At 43.1% G+C, this 21916-nt stretch overlaps 1 protein-coding gene across 4 annotated transcripts in view; it reads right to left on the reverse strand.

The window, feature by feature from the left end:
- SLC35F1 (solute carrier family 35 member F1) overlaps positions 1-21916 on the reverse strand; it is a 391058-nt gene that overhangs the window by 359635 nt on the left and 9507 nt on the right. The window contains exon 1 of one of the 4 annotated variants that reach the window (XM_032339697.1): positions 19424-19739. The exons of the other annotated variants lie outside the window; for them this stretch is intronic. Within the exon in view, the coding sequence (XP_032195588.1) occupies positions 19424-19431 (8 nt within the window). The 5' untranslated portion in view covers positions 19432-19739. Of the gene's footprint in view, positions 1-19423; positions 19740-21916 lie in introns of those variants that run through there. 4 annotated transcript variants of the gene reach the window in all.

Consider the following 21916-nt stretch of genomic DNA (forward strand, 5'->3'; position numbering starts at 1 on the left):
ATAAAATCCTTTTTAAAAATTGGAAAAGAATTTTTTAATGGTCAATAATGACACTAACTTGACTATTAATTTGTTTTTAGAAAAATGCACTTTTTAAGTTATTTATTCTAACATGAAGAAGAATCCAATAACAAAAGGCTTCAGCATATGTCTAAATGTTTACCACACAATTCCTCCAACATAGATCCAATTTTTCATAATGCATTACATACCTTCCTGATTTTTATGTGCATGAGCACATACACTGTGAGCTAATAATTAGCATTGCAGAACAAGTGCCAATCTCCCATAAGACAGTGATGATTTGGTGAGCTTAGAGCCAGAAAGCTAACAGGTCAGGTGCAGTTCCACTACATATTTGGGACCCACCGGGAAATTCATGTCAGTGAACCTGCTTCCTCATCCTCAAAAATGAAATGACAACCTCTACCTCCTAAGACCTTTGTGAAAACTAAATGAGATAATGAACCATAAGGTGCTTGACATTACTGTTATGATACAGCTATATGAGAGTACAGAAGGTCCTCATATAAAAATGTTATTAGTGAAGTATCTTTCAATAATTATGAAGATAAAAATAATCCATGCAATAACAAAGACAATAGTAACAATTAGAATCTACTGATATGTTCTTAAAGACCCCCATATAAACTATCAAAAAAGAATTCCATACAATTGTGTCTTGAAATCCAGAATGAACCATTTTCATCTGAAACATATGAAAAACACAAATTTTCTTTTAAAAATAACTTATTTTTTTCCAATTAAAGTAGTATGGATTTAGATCAAAATGACAGACTAAGCCTTTATGCCTATCTACTCCCACCTCAATTTCCTAAAAATACCAAAAAATCTGTTTTTAAAAAAGAATAAATTCACAACAGTGCTGGAAAATGAGAAGAGTAGAATTGATGGACAGAAATTCTGAGGATTTCCAGAAATAAAACACTGACAATCTTACTGATTAGAAAAACCACAATCCAGATGACATGGAGGAAAAATCTGCTGCAAAGGTGAGAGCAACTCTGGGACACCCAAAACTCAGAGATGACAGACAAGGGAGCAGGAAGGAATCCTGAGAAATGTGCCTCAGTAACAGGCTGGTCTATGTTTCAGCGTATCCCACTCTCCCACCTTTCATGACTCCCCGCTCCCTGCCAACACCAGCACCAGCAGCAGCAGCAGTATTCACCCCTGGGCCTGTGAGGAGAGAAGACTGGAGAAGGACCTGGATTGCCATTGCCCATAAAGAATATGGACTGTCCATACTCAGATGAGTAACATTTAAACACCATGCCCAGCAACATATCCCAGCTCTCTCTCTCCAACGAAGGAGGCAGATTCTGGTAAACAGAAACATTATTTACAGATAAGTAAGAAAGGGATCTCAAATATAAAAATGAACTCACACAAGAATTTCCAAATGTTTTAGGAAAACCAACCCCATGAGAAGCCCCAAACTGAATAAAGAAAACCACAAACATTTAAAGAAACAACCTCGGGGCGTCTGGGTGGCTCAGTGGGTTAAAGCCTCTGCCTTCTGCTCAGGTCATGATCCCAGGGTCCTGGAATCGAGCGCCACATTGGGCTCTCTGCTCAGCAGGGAGCCTGCTTCCTCCTCTCTCTCTGCCTGCCTTTCTGCCTACTTGTGGTCTCTGTCAAATAAATAAATAAAATCTTTAAAAAAAAAAAAAGAAAGAAAGAAAGAAACAACCTAATAGAACAAGAAGAAGGTGACTTTGAAAAAAGTATAGCTGATCCTCCCACTTGTGGATCCCCTTATCTCTGAATCTGCCTATTTGATAAAATCTATTTATAATCCCAAATCAATTCTGGTGGCCCTTTCAAAGTCAATGACAGACATACATAGGGTGGTGAAATTTTTGAATCACCCAATGTGCATATTCCAGCTAGGTGAAAACAAGGCAAATCTGCCTTCTCTCATACTGTGAACAAGTGTCTTTTTTGTGGTGTATTGAGTGTCATGTTTTTCACATTTTTGTGCTTTTTGTTGGTGATTTCTCTGGGTAAGATGGCCCCCAAGCGCAGCACTGAAATCCTGTCTAGAGTTTCTAAGCACTGGAAAGCTGTGACGTGCTTTACAGAGAAAATACATGTATTCAATAACTTCATTAAGGCATGAGTTATAGTGCTATTGGTTGTAAGTTCGATGTTTATGAGTCAATAATACATATTAAATAAGGTGTCTTCAACAAAAACATACAAAAAAGAAAGTTATTTATTGATTAGTTAATGAAAATATGACCAGAAACTCACAGGCACTTAATCCTGTATTTGCCCTAGGAACAATGGTCCAATATTTACTAATTCAGTATTTGGTAATTTACTAATGTATGGTGACTTTATAGAGCATAATTACTGTGAATAATGAAAACAGACTGTATAGTAGATATCCTCATGTGAGTAAGATAGGCTATTGCACTCAAGAATAATATTACACTGTATAAGAAATAATCTAAGATTCTTGGCAAAAAAAAATGTAGGATCGTAGAAATTAAAAATCAATAAGTACACTGAATAGCAAAATGGATGCTAGCTTTAGAATAAATTAGTAAGTTTGATCAAGCCAAAAATGCACCCACAGACACTGCAGAGGAACCAAAACACAATGCAAAGTTGGTGAGAAAAGTTTAGGATTAGAGAGAAGTATAAAAGTTCTAACATCTACCTAGTATCAGTTTCAAGACTAAAGAAGACAGAGTACAGAAAACATTTCTCAAAGAAAAACATGTCTTCAAATTGCCACAGCCTGGAACATGCTCAGCAGAAGGAATTTTAGAATCCACAGGTGGACACAATGGGGTAAAATTTCAATATCAAAGATAAAGAGAGGTTCGTAAAAACTTCCAGAGAGAAAACCAGGTTTCCTGCAAAGGAACAAGACTCATTTTAACTTCAGAATTCTTTAGGGCAACACTAGATGCTAAAAGAAAATGGAACAATATCTTCAAAGTTCTTATGGAAAATAAATTTGAGCATAAAACCTGGGTTTTGTAATAAGACAGACCTTGGTTCGAATATCAACTGTGGTACTGTCCACATGAGCTCGAACAACTTACATAACGTCTCTGAACCCCAGTTTCCTTATCTGGTCATGGATAATCTGCAGAAGGCTGGTGTACAGAGCAAAGGAGAAGCACAGTACCCAGCACTTGGTAGATGCTCATAAATTGTTGGTTCCTGTAACTCGATCACGGTATATCCACTGGTAACATGGTTAGTAGAAAATTTTGAGAAGTGAGGAAAAGGTCACAATGGCCTGGCCAGCTCCGCAGTGGTGTATGTTTAAATCGTCTACTTGGACATTATTAAGCTGAGAGGATAAATCTTTCCTATAAGACATAAGTATTCACACAGATGACACAAAATCTACAATTACTGCAACTGATCTTGAATTTCCTCCCTTTCTATGGCTTCAGTTGTGATATTCTGTCTTACTATATCTCACAGCTAGAAGTCCCAGTATTGACTAAAATACTGGAAAAAAAAAATAGAATCCTCTCCTTATTTTCAAACTTATTTAAAGCAAGGAGTACAAAAAGGAGGTAAAAAATAAGCTCTACTATTTGGCAGAAAGCAAAACCCATTCAGTGGGATAGAGTGGTAGGTTTCCTTGGAGTAGAATTTGTGTACAAATTATATGAGAGGGGCTAAGTGAATTCTGTGCCAACAGGCTCTACAGGGCTACACTGTGACACTGAACTCTGTATCTTATTGCTGAGTCAATCGTGAAAAAGTTTCATATCCTGAAATTTGTTTCATACAACAAAATCAGAAAAGAACTGTTTTCGTTTAAATGAAACCATTAAATATAATGCTCTATTTTACTCTTGTGTTTAATATTTCTATCCTAACCAAATATCATCCCAAAATAATAAATTATAACTTTCATAACTAGGAAACAAATTCTACCAAAGATGACTTTGCATTAACTGAGACTAAAATTTGCTTTATAAATCATCTTTTTTTTTTTTAAAGTAGGTTCCATGCCCAACATGGGGCTCAAACTCAAAACCCCGAGATCAAGAGTCACATGCTCTACCAACTGAGATAGCCAGGAGCCCCATAAGTGACTTTTAAAACTACCTTCCATAAAGTGAAGTGAACCTGCATATGAAATAGTGAGACTTCTTTTTGTGACTGTTAATCTATGTTTAAAATGTACCTTTAATAAATATCAGATATTCTTTAATCAAAATTTCTCTTCCCAATATTGTCACAGAATATCTTCTTAATATAATTCTTTGAATCATCTTAGCTAAAACTACCTCCACCATATTCACTTGTTCCCATCAGCCTTTCTACAAGAAATCCTTTCCGTCAGGAATAGCTCTATCCACCAGCCACACCAAACTGCACCACGCTTCTGAAGGACAAGCTGTCTTTAAAAGGATTGGAAGCTACAGTTTCTGACCTAGGAGGAGCAGGCCAAAAGACCAACCCTATCTTATGTGCAACTGGCAATGCTCTACATAGTTGAAATTTTGGAAATCACCCTCTAGCAGCTCACCCTCTTTTGAGCCCTTTTTCTGGAGTTCATGAATGTTCCTCCACAATGCCCTGCTCTGTCTCAGAAGACCCCCACTCAACAATTTAAAATAATCTCCCCCCCGTTATTCATATTGAATAGAAGTCAGTGGCAAATTCCACTTCGATCTGAAAGAAGACCTAGGTCAAGGCAAGCAGAAGAACACGAGCCAAAGGAGTGAGCACTGAGCTCTGAGTTCCCACGAGGTCCTAGAAAGTGCATAGGCGATTCAGAATCTGAATGCAGGATATTCATAAAGTCACGGACCCTGCCATGCCCAAGTGTATTTTGCAATTTGTTATCACAAGAGCCCTCTCTGTCAGCTAGAGTGACTGCCTCCCTGCTCTGTAACCTTCTGGCACTCTCCAATGGGAAGGGAGAGGGCCGGATCATCAGAGCACAAAAGCAGCTTTCTCTAGCCCTCTTTCCATGAAAGAAAAAAAGAGGAAAACATCCTTTTTTTTTTTTTTTCCTGAAATTCCTCATAAACTGAGGTGCCCCGGGGACTGTTCTAACTAGTGTTCTGGGTAATTTACATGGATTTATATTCTCCACTATTCTTTTTGGGAGGTGATTAATTACCATGGCAACCACTATATCACAAGACATCTATGCTTACTCAAATTTTTTGAGTGTGATATACCTTCTTTTTAAAAAATACATGCTTAAAAGAAGATGGGAGGCCCTGAAGTATGATGTTTTAAAGATAATTTGCTACTCTAAACAATATAATTTGGAGTGTTTCATAGGGCTTGCTTTTGTTGGCAGAGAGAAAAACAAAAGGAATAGGAGTCTAAATACTGACTATATTATGCATGCAGAAATGACTTCAGATATAAATATGGGAGGTATACGAGTCCTAACAGTGCCTCAAGTCCAAGGGGCATTAGGAGAAGTGGAAAGTGGAAGAGAAGGATTGACTATCATTATGAGTGCTGTATCCTTATCTGTGACTATCTCAATAATGCATCCTATTCATTTCACAAGGATCGAGAGAAGTCTGTGCCATTCTTAGTTATGAAGCACAAAGGCAGAAATCAAACGCGTTCTAAGCTTGTCCTTAGAGCTTTAGTGAAATCAACATAAGAAATTGGTTTTGCCCCCACTGGCTTTCTGAGCAGCACCTTCTGAGGAGCCTGGAGGAGCGTCTAGGAACAGTAACTGCAGGGGACGGACCATGGCACACTGTTGGCTTGCCCAGCCCAGGAGTCCAGATCGCATACATTCAGAAGAGCCGCCTCAGGTTCTCATTTTCCAACTGCCTCCTATGGAAAACGTGGGCCAAACAACAAGTGACTTCAATTTCTGAAAGTCCCTATGATGTTCATTTCCCAAAAACTTCATATAATCCTTGAAAAGACGCAGCTCACACAGCACGAAGTCATACCACAAAGTGAATTTTTAAAAAGGAAGGATTTTAATATCTTGGTCTTTTGAGAAGAAAATCCTCAATCTGTCTGAGATTTGGCTGACTTTGCCTTTTTCCTCTTGGATTTGGGTACAGAAAATTAATTTATCTGGGTAGGGACCACAAGAGGCTTTAAAAGGTGTTCTTTTTTGACAAATTTGTAGGTAGCGTGGTGGTTAAAATAACAGACTCTAAAGCCAACTGAATTCAAATCTTAGTTCGGCTACTTGCTCTGTCCTCTTCAACTTTTTACACCTAGGTTTCCTTTCCCGTGAAACAGCGATAACAATAGCGGAAAAAAGCTGAAACTCTTTTTTAGGCAACAGCAGTAAAAGCAACGAGGGTATTTTCCCATCTCCATCTGGAGGCACCTCTTTACCCAGAGTTTCTCAGAAATCAATGGCGACAAGAAAGCAGATGACTGCGGTAGTCGCTTTGTCTACACTGTATGGGGCAAAAGGGAAAAGACCTCCCAGGTGGTTCTCATCCTCCCCACAGGGGAAATCCAGAGGATTCCACAGAGGTGAGCGTAGGCACACCCCCACCCTACCTTTCCTCTCTCCCAGGATTCACTGCATCTCCGTGCCAGATGAAAAACCCCTCGGGGTGTCTTAGACACATTTGGGATGGAAAGACCGTCAAATGATGTGCCAGGCAGTGACTGAATCATACAAGAGGGGACATGATAGATTTTAAGCATTAGGAGACCTCTAACTTAGAAATGGGCCACATTCATTGTGAAAATAGGTCTGGCGACTTGAGGAGTATCTTGGGGCCTCAGCAAATGAAGCAGCTGAGCCCAGAGACGGGTACCCCTGGAGGACAACCACCTGTACGCTAGTCTCCTCTGTGTGTGCGTATGTTTCTGTTACAGTTTTATCGGGACATATGCTAGTATTGTTTTAATGAAAGAGCAAGGGAAAGCTATGTTTTGAAAGATACTTCTTTCTTTTTCAATGCAAACAAGAAGAGACTGAATTCAGACACGTGACCAAGGCACAACAGAGTGTAACAAACCAGTGCTTGCCAGGTTCAAACAGGGCCCCGTGACCTTCTAGCATCCAAAACAATCAAATAACAACTGTAGTTATATTAGCTAATGTTAACTGAATACTAACTATGGATCAAGTGCTTACGACAGATCTCATCAGACCTCTCTGTGCAGTCAATACTATCATAATCTCTCTTTTGATAGATGGGGTATGGAGGGTTACAGAAAGCCAGGGTAAAGGATTCAAACCCAAGCAATCTGACCCAGACCAGTGCCCCAACTTCTGTTCCATGCTATGCCCCTTTAAAAATTTACGCTGAAGAAATCTGAGTGCAGCACACAATGGATTATTCTACCCCATATTAATTCAGATTCATTCACTTGCTCAGAAGCACTTACTGAGTGCCCACTGCGACAGAAATCTGTGCCAGAACTATAGAGTTACTCAAAGAAGTAAGATTGGGCCCTGCCCCCTAATTGCTCACAACCGAAGAAAGATCAGATTGGAATACAAACAACTATTTTCAAGGTAGTCTGTGATCTGCGGTTAGAAAAGATGAAGGGATACAAGCATGAGGGTGCACAATTACCTTCCCCAAAGAGAGCCTCTGATGTGTACGTACCTACTGGGAAGCTAATTTAGCCTTAAAGTTTAGGTAAGAAGTTTGCTTAGGTCCTGTGCTTCGAATCAGAGAAAAAAAATTAAATTTCTATATTTGAATTCTATATAGTTTAGGGCTGACTTTCCCTTTGAACAAGCAAAGGCACTAAAAACAGTGTTTCTATAACACTGGCTTCAAGGAACTTCTGTCACCGGGCAATGTGACCCTGTCACACACAGTCCAGTCCTTGGAGGTATCCACTGGGGAGTTTCCTTTCCAACGAGGTGTTCACGGGATGCTGTCAGTGGCAGGAGGCCGAAGTGTGGCAATGCCCTCCCTCGTTCCACCGGTTCTATTGTGGTTTCCATCTTGATGTCTTCCAACCCAGAGACAAGCCAAGCAGTACCGACCAGAGAGCTGCAGGTTTGGGACCTAGGAATTAGACCAGGAATAAGTATATCACCCAAGCCAGGCCAAAGTCATTTTCTGGAATTGCTATAAAAGGCTATAGCAAAGCAAAGCCCCTTTCTACTGTGCTCACTGAATCAGAGGATGTAAATCCCGCCTTCCTCATGAAGAAAGCCTGTCGATAGAAAAAAGTTAAAAGGAAGTAAGCAGACCCAAGCAATGGAGCAAAAGGCAGAGTCCTGAGGACATCCTTTTAGCCGCTGGATCCAGCTGTGCCTGAGGTTAGTCATCCCAGACTTCCCGAAAATATGAGACAATAAACTGCAGCCCAGCCTGAGTTAGGTTTCTGTCACTGGGAAGAAACAAAGTGGTATCAACAGGCATTTGGCACAATGACTGATACGTGGTGATGCCAGGCTGTCTGAGGGCTGTAGCCATCACCATCACCATCCCGTAACCATCACGGTGACGGTTCATTTTATGTGTCGGCTCAGCTAGGTTATTGCGCCCAGTTTTGGGTCAAGTGCTAGTCTGGAGGTTGCTATCAGTGGATTTATAGACGTGATTGACATTTACAATCAGTTGACTTTAAGTAAAGCTGATTACCTGGATAATAGAATGGGTCTCATCCAATCGACTGAAGGCTTTCAGAGCAAAAACGGAGGTTTCTTGGAAAAATAATTTTGCCTCAACACTGTGTCAGAAATTTGTCTGAATTTCCAGCCTGTTGTACTGCCCTAGAGATTTTTGGACTTGCCTGCCCCCACAACTGCACAAGCTGATTTAAATTCTCATTCCCGGGGCACTGCGTGGCTCAGTGGGTTAAAGCCTCTGCCTTCAGTGGGTTAAAGCCTCTGCCTTCGGCTCAGGTCATGATCTCAGGGTCCTGGGATCGAGCCCCACGTTGAGCTCTCTGCTCAGTGGGGAGCCGGCTTCCTCCTCTCTCTCTCTCTGCCTGCCTCTGCCTACTTGTGATCTCTGTCTGCCAAATAAATAAATAAAATCTTTAAATAAATAAATAAATTCTCGTTTCCTGTTTCTCTTTCCCTCTCTTTCTGTCTCTTAATACACATGTGTGCACATACACATATAATACATACACCTATATACCTATTTATTTATATAAAAATATTTTAGGGGCGCCTGGGTGGCTCAGTGGGTAAAGCTGCTGCCTTCGGCTCAGGTCATGATCTCAGGGTCCTGGGATCGAGTCCCGCATCGGGCTCTCTGCTCAGCAGGGAGCCTGCTTCCTCCTCTCTCTCTCTCTCTGCCTGCCTCTCTGCCTACTTGTGATCTCTCTCTCTCTGTCAAATAAATAAATAAATAAATCTTTTAAAAAAAAATATTTTATATATACTTGTATATGCAAATATATTAAATACAGTGTATCAAAATTCTTTACACACACACACACACACACACACACACGTATCTCCTGACTCATATAATCATCATGACTTGTCTAGCTGTTCCCCTAACGCTCTTGGTACTGGTTAGAAGTAACCCAGAATGGCAGGCAATGTACAGCTCACTAAAGTAAGCCACGAGTGTATCTGATTGACTTCCACAACTGTTCTCCAAGAAACAAGAAATTTCCAAGCTGTCTTCATCCAAGATCTAAGTATGGTATCTCACAGTGGAACATTTGAACAAAGAGCAAACTACTATTTGTGGCGCACACTTCATCAATCTCTGGCAGGAATCTAAGGTGTGATTAGAAACTTATCATAGGAAATAACTGTTCTGGAAGCCCGGTTCTCAACTCAGAACTGCGTAAAGTGTTAAATCACCGTGTTTTCGCCAATTGATTTGGAGGGGATTTGTTTGTGTTTAAGCAAGGCACAAAGAAAACTGATTGGCCCTTTTCTGACTAATAAGTATTGACATCTTAAATTATAATCCAATGTTCTGGGTACAGAAATGGATTCAGATGAGGGAAGCTGAAAGCCATGCATTCTCTCTCTGGTGACTCAGAAATCTCCACATTCTGCAGGGAGCGATGTCCACCTGCTGACTCCACACAGCCGCCTCCGTAGCCCAAGGGAAGAATCCACTCTCTTTCAAAATCTGGCTCGAGAATTCTCTCTCCATGAATCAGTTCCTCAGCCACTGATTAGCCTCTCTCATTAGCTTCTCTATTAATTGCAAGAGAACTACAAGGCTGCTTTGTAGGTGGCCAAGGAAAGGAACCCGACCCAGCCTGTGCCTATGTCTCAGGCAGAAATTCTGACCCCAGAACTCATAACTCCACGGAAGAGGCCATCTCTTCATAGTCATCCATTCAACAAATATTTGTTGAATATGGTATCTACGACGTGACAGCTGTTCTCCAGAATTAAAAAAGAAAAGACCCTGTGGTAAAACAAATACACCTGTTTCCTGCCTTCATCTGGAGCTTCGAGGTGTATCCCTGAAGAATGCTGTCACTGCCAAGAAGCCCCAGGTTTTTGGAAGTCCTGGCTCCCAGCATCTCTTAGGTCCAGGCCCCCTTCTCTCCCTGCCCTGTGAGTTCAACATCCCTTCTCTGCTCTTTTTCTCACCCCAAACTCAGCATGCCTTTCATTATCATTTTCTGTCTTGATTTCTATTTCTTTGCCTTCCAGGAGCAAGTATGATTGGAAATTTGCTGCCTATATGGTAAATACAAGTCCTGCTCCCCAACATAATAAGATGTTGGTGTGACTCTCAACTCCCAGACTACAAAGGAACTCAGACAGAAAACGCTTCTTCTGCCTTCATTCTTGTGCCGCTTCCTTGCACATTTATTAGGCTAAGTATTAATAACTGTAATGGCTAGCATATTTCAGGCATGGGATCAAGAGCTATAAATATATTATCTTACCTAACTCTCCCCAGTGACCCTATGAGGTAGGTGTACTTGTGTAATTTCACAGATGATGAAACCAAAACTCAGAGAGTTGAGGTCATACCATCATTACACCACATGAAATCAAACGCTGACCACCGTAAACCCAATTCACCTTTCTCCTAAGCAGTAGCTACAATCAAGACCCATAGCTTCAGAAAAGATAGGTTAGGGGAGCATCATAATGTGCCAGTTCTCCTCTGGAACTGTCTCCTAGCTGGGCTCCTTGCAATGATCCTGCTGTGCTCAAATTCACTGTCTGTACCGCAGGCAGCCAGAGCTTACGAAAACGTGAATTGGTCCTGTCATTCTTCTGCGTGGAGCCTCAGTACACTCACTGCTCTTAAGATAAAGCACAGCCAACTGGACACACTTCCAAGGCCCTCCATTATCTGGCCCTTACCTACTCTGCTGGCCTCTAGCATCGCTTTCCCTCACAGGTGGGTCCACAGCCATCTGAACCACTTCTGTCCCCCACAATGCACCACGCTTTCACTCTCATGGTCTTCTGAGGTGATGCTTCCTCTGTCTAAAACACCATTCCCTCTAAACCAACCCACCTCCCCCCCTCCACACACACACTCCTCTCTTTATTCTGGCAAAGTCCTCCTCAGCCTCCAGTTGCCAATTTAGCTGTCACATGCTCAGAAGCCTTCCCTAGTCCCTCACTTCGGGCACTCCATGCTTCTCCACTGTCCACTGTGAGATCTTTCCTACACGTGGTGTCTCGCACCAGCTTGGCACAAAGCAGGCTCAAATAAACGCTCATGGAACAAATGAATTAGTGGCTGATGTGATGGGGGAGTCCATCACCCAGCACTCCAATCTCCTCAATGTATTTGTCTAATTGGGAGCAGCTCAGGATGCCCACAGACTGGTGTGGCTATTCATGGCCTCTCCCCATCACAGGAGCCCACTCCTCCTACTCTCTGTGCAACCACATCCTGGAAAATCAGCCCTCCACACCACACACTGCTCTCCCTTGGCACACGTGTCCATACTGCAAGAGATGAATAGGCTCCACTGGTAGTGTTCGTAGATAGTTGTTGCTTTCAGGGCAAAGTCAGAGAAATGTGTATCAGTTAGGGAAGCTCTCAACTGCAAGGAAAATAAAGCTCGACTTAACCTGGCCTAAATGGATAGGATAGTTATGACGCCACATCATGTAAGTCCAGCAATGGAGCCATCTCTAAGCTGGTGGTACACCCGTCAGCTGCCCGAGACTATCTTCAAGGATGCAGGCACTTTCTCTGTCTCCATTCTGCTGTCCTTGGCATCAGTGACACTCAAAGGCTGGTTTCCTTCATGGTCATAAGGTAACTGACAGTAACAGCCAGTAGCAAGACGGATGTCTCCTTGATCAAATCCAACAGGGAAAGAGAAATTTCTTCCCCCGCCATCTAAAGTTAGTGCTTCCCTTCAATCCAATGGGGCCAACCTGGGAACTGTGCCTGTCCCAAGATCGACAACAATCTGCCAGCCCCAGAATCCAGACGAATGCCAAAAACTAATAGGCTTATAAGAACCATCTGGAACAAAATGGATGCACTAGTGATGGAACCATCAAGAGACTCTGAAGGACAAAAAATCTCCAAGGCCAAGGATAGACACAAAAGAGTACACTTATTTCCACCTAACGCTACTGTATTTTTCTCTTTCTATTTGCAATAGCTCCTGAAAATGTCACATGTAAATACTCCATATCCTTTTTGAATATGTGGTTGTATTTCTTCTTGCTGACACTAGCTTCTCTTCAAGTTAATCATCTTCTTCTGCAGACATGCTTATGTTGAGTCAGCATTTAACATTTCGAGGCTTATTGCTTACAGCAGCGACAGAAACTGCTTCACTCAACCCTGCGCAGAGGCAATACAAATGATAGCAAGAATGGAAGCCAAATGACTTCATTACTCTTTTTTATGTATGCAGATCTTTGATAATGTCATAAAGCAGAAGTCTCATCACTCCACAGCGGATAAAACGTCCCGCCTTAGTGATGCAACAGAGGCCGGAGAGAGGAGGGGGAAAGGCTGTGACAGTGAGTAACCCTATGGCACTGGCCTGCTCCCTGATGTGTCGCATCTGTGGGTCCTGGAGCAGAAATTTAGAAGCCAACTAAGCTAACAGACACTTTTAAAAAAAAAATATTATGCTGATTTCCGTTCTACTCCAGTGCAGATAACTTCTCAAATTATCCTGAGTCCACCTTTGCAGGAATGATCTAAATATATGGAGGTAGCAAATAACTCTTGGGTTGGAACTCTAACTTAACTGTCGGCATGGGCTCTTTGCTCCCAGGACACAAGCACATATGAGCCACTCCTGAAATGGCGGGGCTATCATTTTATTCGGAGGTACCAGCAAACAAAGAAGAAAGGCCATCTATATGCTTTAAAAACAAATTTCATTTGACTTGTCAAAAGATCCTTGGGATTTATTGTCACATATAATCGTATACCATAAGAGCTGTACAGGGATTTACTGAGCATGTATCTCAAATGACACGTCAAAATTCTCATAGCTGTTGCACAGATACATTCTCGAACACTGACTGACCAGTATGCCTCTGAAAATCTTCTGGGAAGTGATGCTCAACCCCACCGGTGGGGAACCCTGGACAATACTCCAAAGACAGCAAAGCTGATCTCTGCTGCTTTCCCATGTTTGTGGGTTCTTCTCCTCCAGGCAAAAACACTTATGGCTCTCTAGGGGTACAATCTCCCACACTCTAAAAATCCAACCAATACTTTGAGCAAGGACTTCTAAGTACATATATTCCTCTTATCATTCCTTGTCCAGATCACTATAAGCATAACATTAATTCATCGAACAAGTACTGCCAACACACGTTATGTTCAAGGGCTATGCGGAGCTCTGGGCAAAAAGCACTAAACCAGCCAATAGTAATAGTAATAGGTTTGAGTAGGACTTTCTATATGTCAGATGCTGTTCTACGTGCTTCTTATTCTTTTAGTCCTCAACACAACCTGTTTGCGGATAAGAAACTGAGGTCCCTGAGATCAGAGCCTTATGTTGCTAAAGTAAGCAGGCTAGCCCCCTTCTTAACTTCTGCTGCCTAAAGCAATCTCTAAATGACTTCTCTTTTCATTTCTACAACGGATTATTGCACGGAAAATTTCATGGCAGGACAGAATTGAAAATTTTAAGGAAAAAAGTATTCATAGACACTTGTGGAGTTTTAAATTATGAGTAGGACTTACATAGCACACCTTGGTATTTTCCTAACTCTGGCACCACTCAAACTATCTTTCTATACTTGTCTATATACCCTTCTTTTCCACTGATCAGTTTTTAAAAACAAAAACTAAAATCCATTGAGTACCCACTCTGCGCCAGGCACCACCAGGCATGGCTCTGCTTTATCCACTCCCTAAGATCAAAGCAGTTCCACAGACAGTGCTAGCAATTCACCAAAATGGGGAATCTGACAAGGAATGAGGGTGTCTTTGATTCATTAATATATCACATGTCTTCTGTGCCTTTTTTTTTTCCTTTGTTCACTTGCTAGCATTTCCTTAAGAGGCTCCAGAATCAACATTCTATGCCTCATGAAGCCAATTACTTTAATGGTTAAAACAGCAGAGCAGTAATATAAAAGCAAGGCTAATTCTCTGCAAGGCTTCCCTCCACCCTCCACCCCACCACCAGCATTCCAAGTCCTTGTATATTCCCCCGTAAAAATCTTTTGTGCCTCGCGTATGTCTTATCTTCCCCAACCACCGTTTGGAAGAGTTTGTGGGAGAGTACATTGGCCCAAGGAAATTCCTTTTTTAGAATGGATGCACTGTAGACTCTGGCCCTTTACCTGCCTCTCCAGTTGCAGCCAAAAGGCAGAGAGCGTTCTCTAAATCCAATGGTTCCTAAATCCAATGAACTGCTTTCTAGTTGTGACAAAGGGAAACGGGAGACACCAATCTGGTAAGAAAAGTTTTTTGTTGTATCTCAATTCACCAATCCACAGCCCAACACACTAACAGTCCTGGCACATCAGCCCACACTTGCATGCATTCCCTTTGGCATACTTTACATAATCACCATTTTTGACAAATTGAATCCAAAATGAGTGATCTGATACCCATTGCTATAAATGCTTTAAATGGTGCTTTTCCTCAGTCACAGTCAAAGGCACAGTCTCAGGTTGCAATTAACTTTGGGGCTAGGGAGGTAATAATTATGGTCCCTTTGCATTGGACACAAATGAGTCCATTTATCAGCATTAGAGTTGCAAATGATCAATCTTCTAAAACCAGCTCAAGCAAGCACCTCATTGCCTATATTTCTTTAGGATCAAGAGCGCCCAGCTTTCACTAGGGAAGGTCAATCCAAAATGCATGGATCCCATGAGGTGCGGAAAATAAATGGGACGCATCGAGGAAAGAGGAATTTTTTTTTAAAGGAAGGACAAGGAGGAGGAAGAGAACAAGGGGGAGTAGAAGAATTTTGCCTGAAAAACACAAATCACACAAACTGTTAGAATCAAAGCAGGCGGAAAGGGAAAATTTTTAAAGTCAAGTCACCAGACTCATTATCACCCGGAGCCTGGAGTATTGTAATAAAACCATTTATGGCTCAGGGAAATGCAGGCTGGGGTGGCTATTCTGTAGGCCCAGGGACATTTTCAGGTAAAGCTAGTTCATAGGTCATTCCACACAGAATATTTTTATTTTCTTAGATGATACTAATTCAGTATAGTTCCAAAATAAAAATAAAACGTGTTAAAAATAAAGCATTCTTCTTGAACCAACTCTGAGCCCCCCAAAAAACATGGTAAGGAAAAGTGATGGCTGTTTTCAAATAAGAAAGACAAACTATTCCAATGGAAAACTATCATCTGTCAATGTGTGTATGTGTGTATGTGTGTGTGAGAGAGAGAGTAAGAATGAAAAACAGAGCAAGAGAGAAAAAGACAGGTAGACAAAGACTGATTACAAATAATCATTATTTGGAAAATAATATACATAGTACATCATATTAAATATTTATATACCCCAGAAAGCTTCAGAAAGGAAAAGCAGGAGACAAAGATAGGGTCAGGATACTGTGGATTGATCATCTTCATTTCATTTGTCTCTCTTATCTGAGAACTCATATTTCCAGAGACATTAACAACCCTAGACATTATGATGAAATCTAGAAAATTCCTTACCAGATGACTGGGGAAGCTTTAGTTACCCAACCCCTCCATCAGTAGATGGGGAAAGTACAAGTAAACACACAATCTTTTTTTTTTTTTTTTAAAGATTTATTTATTTATTTATTTATTTATTGGACAGAGAGATCACAAGTAGACAGAGAGGTAGGCAGAGAGAGAGAGAGAGAGAGAGAAGCAGACTCCCTGCTGAGCAGAGAGCCCAATGCGGGACTCGATCCCAGGACCCCAAGATCATGACCTGAGCCGAAGGCAGCGGCTTAACCACTGAGCCACCCAGGCGCCCCTAAACACACAATCTTTAAAATGCCATGTTCGTGCTATGCACAGTCAGCTTCAAGACCCTGCTTCCAACCCCTCCCTACGAGGAATTCCAGAGCAATCACTGAATGAAGCAACCAGACCATGAATTTCATTCCAGCGCTCACTGGGTGATGGTGGTGGTTTCTGTTTGGTTGGTTTTCACGATGTTTCAGACTTACTCCACAACTAGCTAGAAACTGCCCTGCGCCGTTTTCAAAAGACTCATCACCTCCTGTTGGACAGGCCTGGATGCCCTCACCATGCTTGGCAGCACTGGAGGGACAACGGTTAATCTTGTAATTAATTTGTAATTAGCTGCAAATATCCATCTTAGTCTCTCTGCGACTACACACACCATCCGGAACAGTTTCCCCGACCCTTCCTCTGTCCTCCCACACTCACCTCCCCCCACCTCACAGCCTCCCTGTTTTCAAGCTGTCACCTGACCCTGGGATTTTCCGAGGCCCCTCACCACCCACCGGCCTTCAGAGTGGTCTATAAGGCTATGTGTTAAGGAAAGGACCCTCTCTGAGAGCACAGTGTTTCTTCTGCCTACAGCAGGATACAGATCGGGACAGAGACTCCAGCCATCCTCAGGAACCCAGTGTCACAAAGAGCTCCTCTGATCCTGCTGGCATCTGGGCTTCCCCTCATTAGCACATTAAAGCTGCTCTGTCCCTTCCCTCTGAGCCGCTCTGTCTGTCCCACTGCCGGCCTCTATGGAGCCTTTTAGGCCCACGCTCATTTTTGAAACCTCCCAGTTCAAGAGGCACTAACCCCTTCCCCGAAGCCTGTCGAACTCCTTTACACACCACAGCTACTTTGGAAGCCTTAATCACTCTGAGAGGCACAACCACACAGCGGGACGGACACCTTCGGCCACGTGAGCCTTCCCAAGAAGAGGCTTTCTTAAAACAAACCAAATCATCATCATCATCATCATATCTAGCTTTCAACAAATGGAATACACTGAAGTAAAGACTTGTGCTTTGTTCACAAGTGGGTGGGTTCCTGTTCAGATTCTGACTGACAAGGCTCAGGAGGGAAACCAGAAGGCCAGCCTGCGGCCTGCACTCAAGGCCTCCGCACGCTGAGGGCACCAGTTGGCATCTGTCAGGAGCCTGAAGGCAGCTCAAACCCCTGAAGACCCCACTCCCCTTTGAATATTGTGACAAGGATAACAACTACATGGTGCTTGGCGGCTTTCCAAGCCCACACCCAGACGTTATTTCATTTAAAAATCCCCAAAATGCAACAGGAAATGAAGGGGTAGGATTAGTTTAACTCGTGTACAAATGAGAAAATTGAAGCCTAAAACTTAAGTCAGTTGCCTGAAACAGAACATATCGATCACATTCTGAAGGGGACACCATCATACTAACAGCCCAGACACAAAATCTCTGAGTGACTTTAAATTCTCTCTTGTGTCTCTCACACCCTATTCCCAGATGTATTCAGGACACAAATCCTACTGAGCTCCCCAGGTGTGCCCTGTACTCATATCTTGACTTTCTCATAGCTGAATTCACAGAGGGTTCTTGCTTCCCGTGTCACTTGGGCCCAGATATGTTTCTGAGTTAACCCTATCCAGGACAGACTTCTTTCTGCCCATCACACCCCCTACGTCATCCCCCCGACAAATGTCAAATAAGCACACAGCACTGTCCCTCAATCCTACTCCACTTCTTTCGTATATTTTCTTTCTGACTCTTCAAAATGACTGGGACCCACTTCCCTCGGCACTGATGTCCTACACCCCTCCCAGCACCCAGCTCCTTCATTCTCATACCTTCCTTGATACCCTTGCCTTAGAGCTCGAAGAGAAAGAGAAGTCCCCAGCCAGAAACGGACTTTTATTCCCATCAAAATCTACCAAATCACCTTCATTTACACCCACATGCTGTGTTCCTCTCTTGTACCGTGGAGAGTGTCCAACCTTCCCCCCTTCCTTTGGATCCCACCAACTAGCCTTCTCAAGGCTCTCCCCTCTTCCGTTCCGTATCTTGTTCCTTCCCACACATGCAACTTCCCCCTTAACACACTACCATCCCCATGAGCACACAGACCTTTGGTGTTATCTCCTCTATTAAGAGACTCTCCCTTTGCCCCTCATTGGAGAAAAACTTCTCAAAAGTTACGTTTTGAAGGCCCCCTCCCCACTTTCCCTCCCCATCCATTCCATTCAGGCTTCCACGTACCACCACACTGAACCTGTGCCTTTCGTGGCCCCCAAGGTTCCCACCTTGCTGAGCCATTGCCTACTCCTGTCTCCTTCCCTTGATGACTTCAGCGCCGTGCACCCTTTATCTCCTCCCTCCCTCCTTTCTTCCCTTAGGCTTCTGAATACCACACTCTCTCTTTTCTCTCCTCCTTCAGACCTCTCCTCCTCCAGGTCCTTAGCTCAGAGGTGGATGCCCTGCCCAGACAGACCACGGACCCTTCTCTTCCGCTATCTCACTTTGTCTCTCCAGATGATCTCACCCAGGACCACCCGGTGACCCCCAAATGCAAATCCCCAGCCCCCGTGTTCTCCCCAGAAAACCAGACTCCAGCTGTCACTGGACATCATCTCCACTAGACATTTCTAAAAGAACTTGCCAGAAGCAATTGCCTGACTTTTTCCCCACAGATATGTTACTCTCCCTGTCCTTCCCATCTTAAGACAGAGGCCCCTTCACTCACTCAATTTCTCAAGCCCCCCAAAGTGGAATTTTGTTTTATCCTTTTCCTTCAGCAGCCTTTTCAAGTCACTCACCTAGTCCCATGGACTCCGTCTCCCAGCTCAGATCACTCCAAAACAGGATTGTTTCTCTCTACCACGACTGCCACCCTCCAGTCTAAGCCTCCAACACCTTCTTTCCTCCACTAACCGCTTACTTCTCCTATAATCCATTCTCCAACAGCAGCTAGAATAGTCTTTCCAAAACATTAACCAGATTACTCCTTTGCTAAATACCTTCCAGTTGCTCCCCCTCCCACTTACAAAACCCAAAGTCGTCTCCTGGCCTCTGAGGCCCTAAAAGATCTAATGCCTCGGTCCCCTGTGAGCTCCTCCCCTCCTCTGCTGGCTTCCATCCTGCACTTCAGTCTCCCTCCCTTTCAGTACATTGTTCCTGCTTGTCTCACCTTAGCATCTCAGCCTGGAGTGACCTTCACGTGGCCAGATCTTCTGATCATTCCAGTCTTTGCTTCAGTGTTACCAGAGAGAGAGAGAGAGAGAGAGAGAGAGAAGCCTCTTCTGACCCCTCAAGTCAAAGCACCACCCACTGCCTCTCTGTTGCCTCCCCCCACTTTAACTGTCTGTGTAGTACTTAGCACAACAGGATAGCTTTCTTAGTATTTGCTCATTGCCTGCCCCAACTCCAATGCAGTCACCATGACAGTGGAGGTCTTTTATGCCGTGCTCCCTGCGGTATCCCCAATATCCAGATGATGCTTCTTACGCGGCACAGTCATCATCTGACGAATGGCTGCAGAGCTCCTAGTGTCTGCTCCTCAGAGCTTGAAATGAAGCCCTAACAGTGGCTCTGCCACTCATGCCCGCAGCCACGGAACCCTGACTCTCCTTTCTCTCACTCAGAATGTGCTTTCTTTCACCTCGTGATCCCTGAAAGGCAGCATCTCCACTTACAACCCATTTCACAGAACTAGGGTGCTGTGCTGTACCACTTCTTACTTGTAAAAGTCACCCTGCCTAGCGTCTAAGGTGGGAGTCCCGACCCAGGCTGTTGGGTTGAGTCCCTGATACTTAATGTAGCTGCCCTCTGAGCTAATATACTGCCTTCATAGCACCAGCTGGGATATTTCCAAGGCCGTGACTAGCACCAGCCTAATGCTACTGCTGTAAGGAACCCCTACCCTGGGACTAGATGCACCTCTAGGTTCACTGTTGAATCCAGACTCCCAGTTGCTCCCTCTTGGATACTGGGCTGGGACCAGTGCGTGTCTCTCAAACTATGTACTATAAGATATCAGTTGTTCCTTTCCATTCATTGCAGGCAATGTTTTTGTGAAATGCAACTTTAAAAACCAGCTACTAGAAAAATAAAATGGCAAAACCCAAAAACTTACCAAAATACATGACCCCATTTTTAATATTAGAAGGAAAGACATAAAAGTTCTGTCGGCTATCTATAGATATTTCTAAATGCTCACTGTCGATTTCTGTTCATGTCACATTCTAGTTATGCAGTTTCTGAACCAGCACAGGTCCTGGGACCACACTCTGATTGTCTGGCTGCTGTCCTCCTGGCAGGCTGTGTAGGTCCCGCAATACCCTAGGTCTCTTCTGCCATGGTGAGCAGATCCCTTCCTCAAAACAACTTTTAAATACCATTTTTTAAAACACCCACAATGTTGTAGGCACTCTTGGGTACTTTCTCCAAAATAATCTAATCTTCCTCTTCCTGATCTTGGTCCAGATTCTGTCCAAATCACAGCACTTCCCTGTCCCTGCCTCTGTCCCCTTTAGACTCCTTTGTCTGCTCTCCTAAATGGCTATGGTAGTCCCTAACTTGTCCCCATACCTCGGTCATCCCTTCTCCTTCTGTCCTACAGATTGTGTTCAAAATATCACATTTAGGCACATCTCTGATCATGTCCTTTCTCTATTCAATAACCCGCAAGAGTTAGAGTGAAGTCTAACTCCTTATCAGAGCACCTAAGAGTGCCCAGTGTCTGTCTCCACCCCACAATTCTAACCTTACTCCACTCCACTGCCTTTTTCCCTTCCACATAATACTGTCAAACTGGACACTTACTCCTCTTACTATCTTTTACCCCATACTTGGCTTCATCCTTTCTACTACCCCCCTTCTGCCATGGATTGAAAGTTTATGTCCCCCAAAAGTTCATGAGTTGAAGCCCAAATCCCCAGGGTGATGGTATCTGGAGGTGGGACCTTCAGAAGGTGGTTAGACTGAGGTGAGGTCATTGGGGTGGAATCCCCATGATGGAATTAGTACCCTTACAAGGTGAAACAGGAGAGAGATTGCTCTCTTGCACTACAGACTGAAGACAGGAGAAGATGGCTGACTACAAGTCAAGAAGGCCCCACCAGACCCTCACTCGACTGGTCTTCTGATCTCAGACTTCCCAGCCTCCAGAACTGTGAGAAATAAATGTCTGTTGTTTAAGCCACATAGTCTATGGTATCTCGTTATAGCAGCCCTTGCTAAGGGAAGCCCTTGCTAAGGGCTGATGCTATCCCTGAACCTTCCTGCCCTGTCTCCCATCTAGTGTGGGCTCTCCATCCTCTGTAGCCATTCAAAAGCACTAAGCTGTATGGCCACAAAAATTGGTTTCTTTATCTATAAAAGGATGATAATATAACCACTATTGTTATTATAAGAACACATGCTGTAGGTTTTATAATATAAAATGTATACTTTATAATGTAAGATTTAAGAATCTGATCTGCTGTCTAAATGCTAATTTTAATTCGTTAGGTTGTATCAAATTACATAATAACGCATGCAGTCCTTCCCCCAACTCATGCTCATGCTGTTGCCCTATTTGAAATCTCTCTTACCTGTGACATATGTCCATGTGTTCAAGGTCACTTAAAGCTGTTCCTATTGTTCAGAATGTTCATATTGTCAGGAAACTATTTTCCTTTTT

The sequence above is a fragment of the Mustela erminea genome, chromosome 4, assembly GCF_009829155.1.
Source record: "Mustela erminea isolate mMusErm1 chromosome 4, mMusErm1.Pri, whole genome shotgun sequence".
Lineage (NCBI taxonomy): Eukaryota > Metazoa > Chordata > Mammalia > Carnivora > Mustelidae > Mustela > Mustela erminea.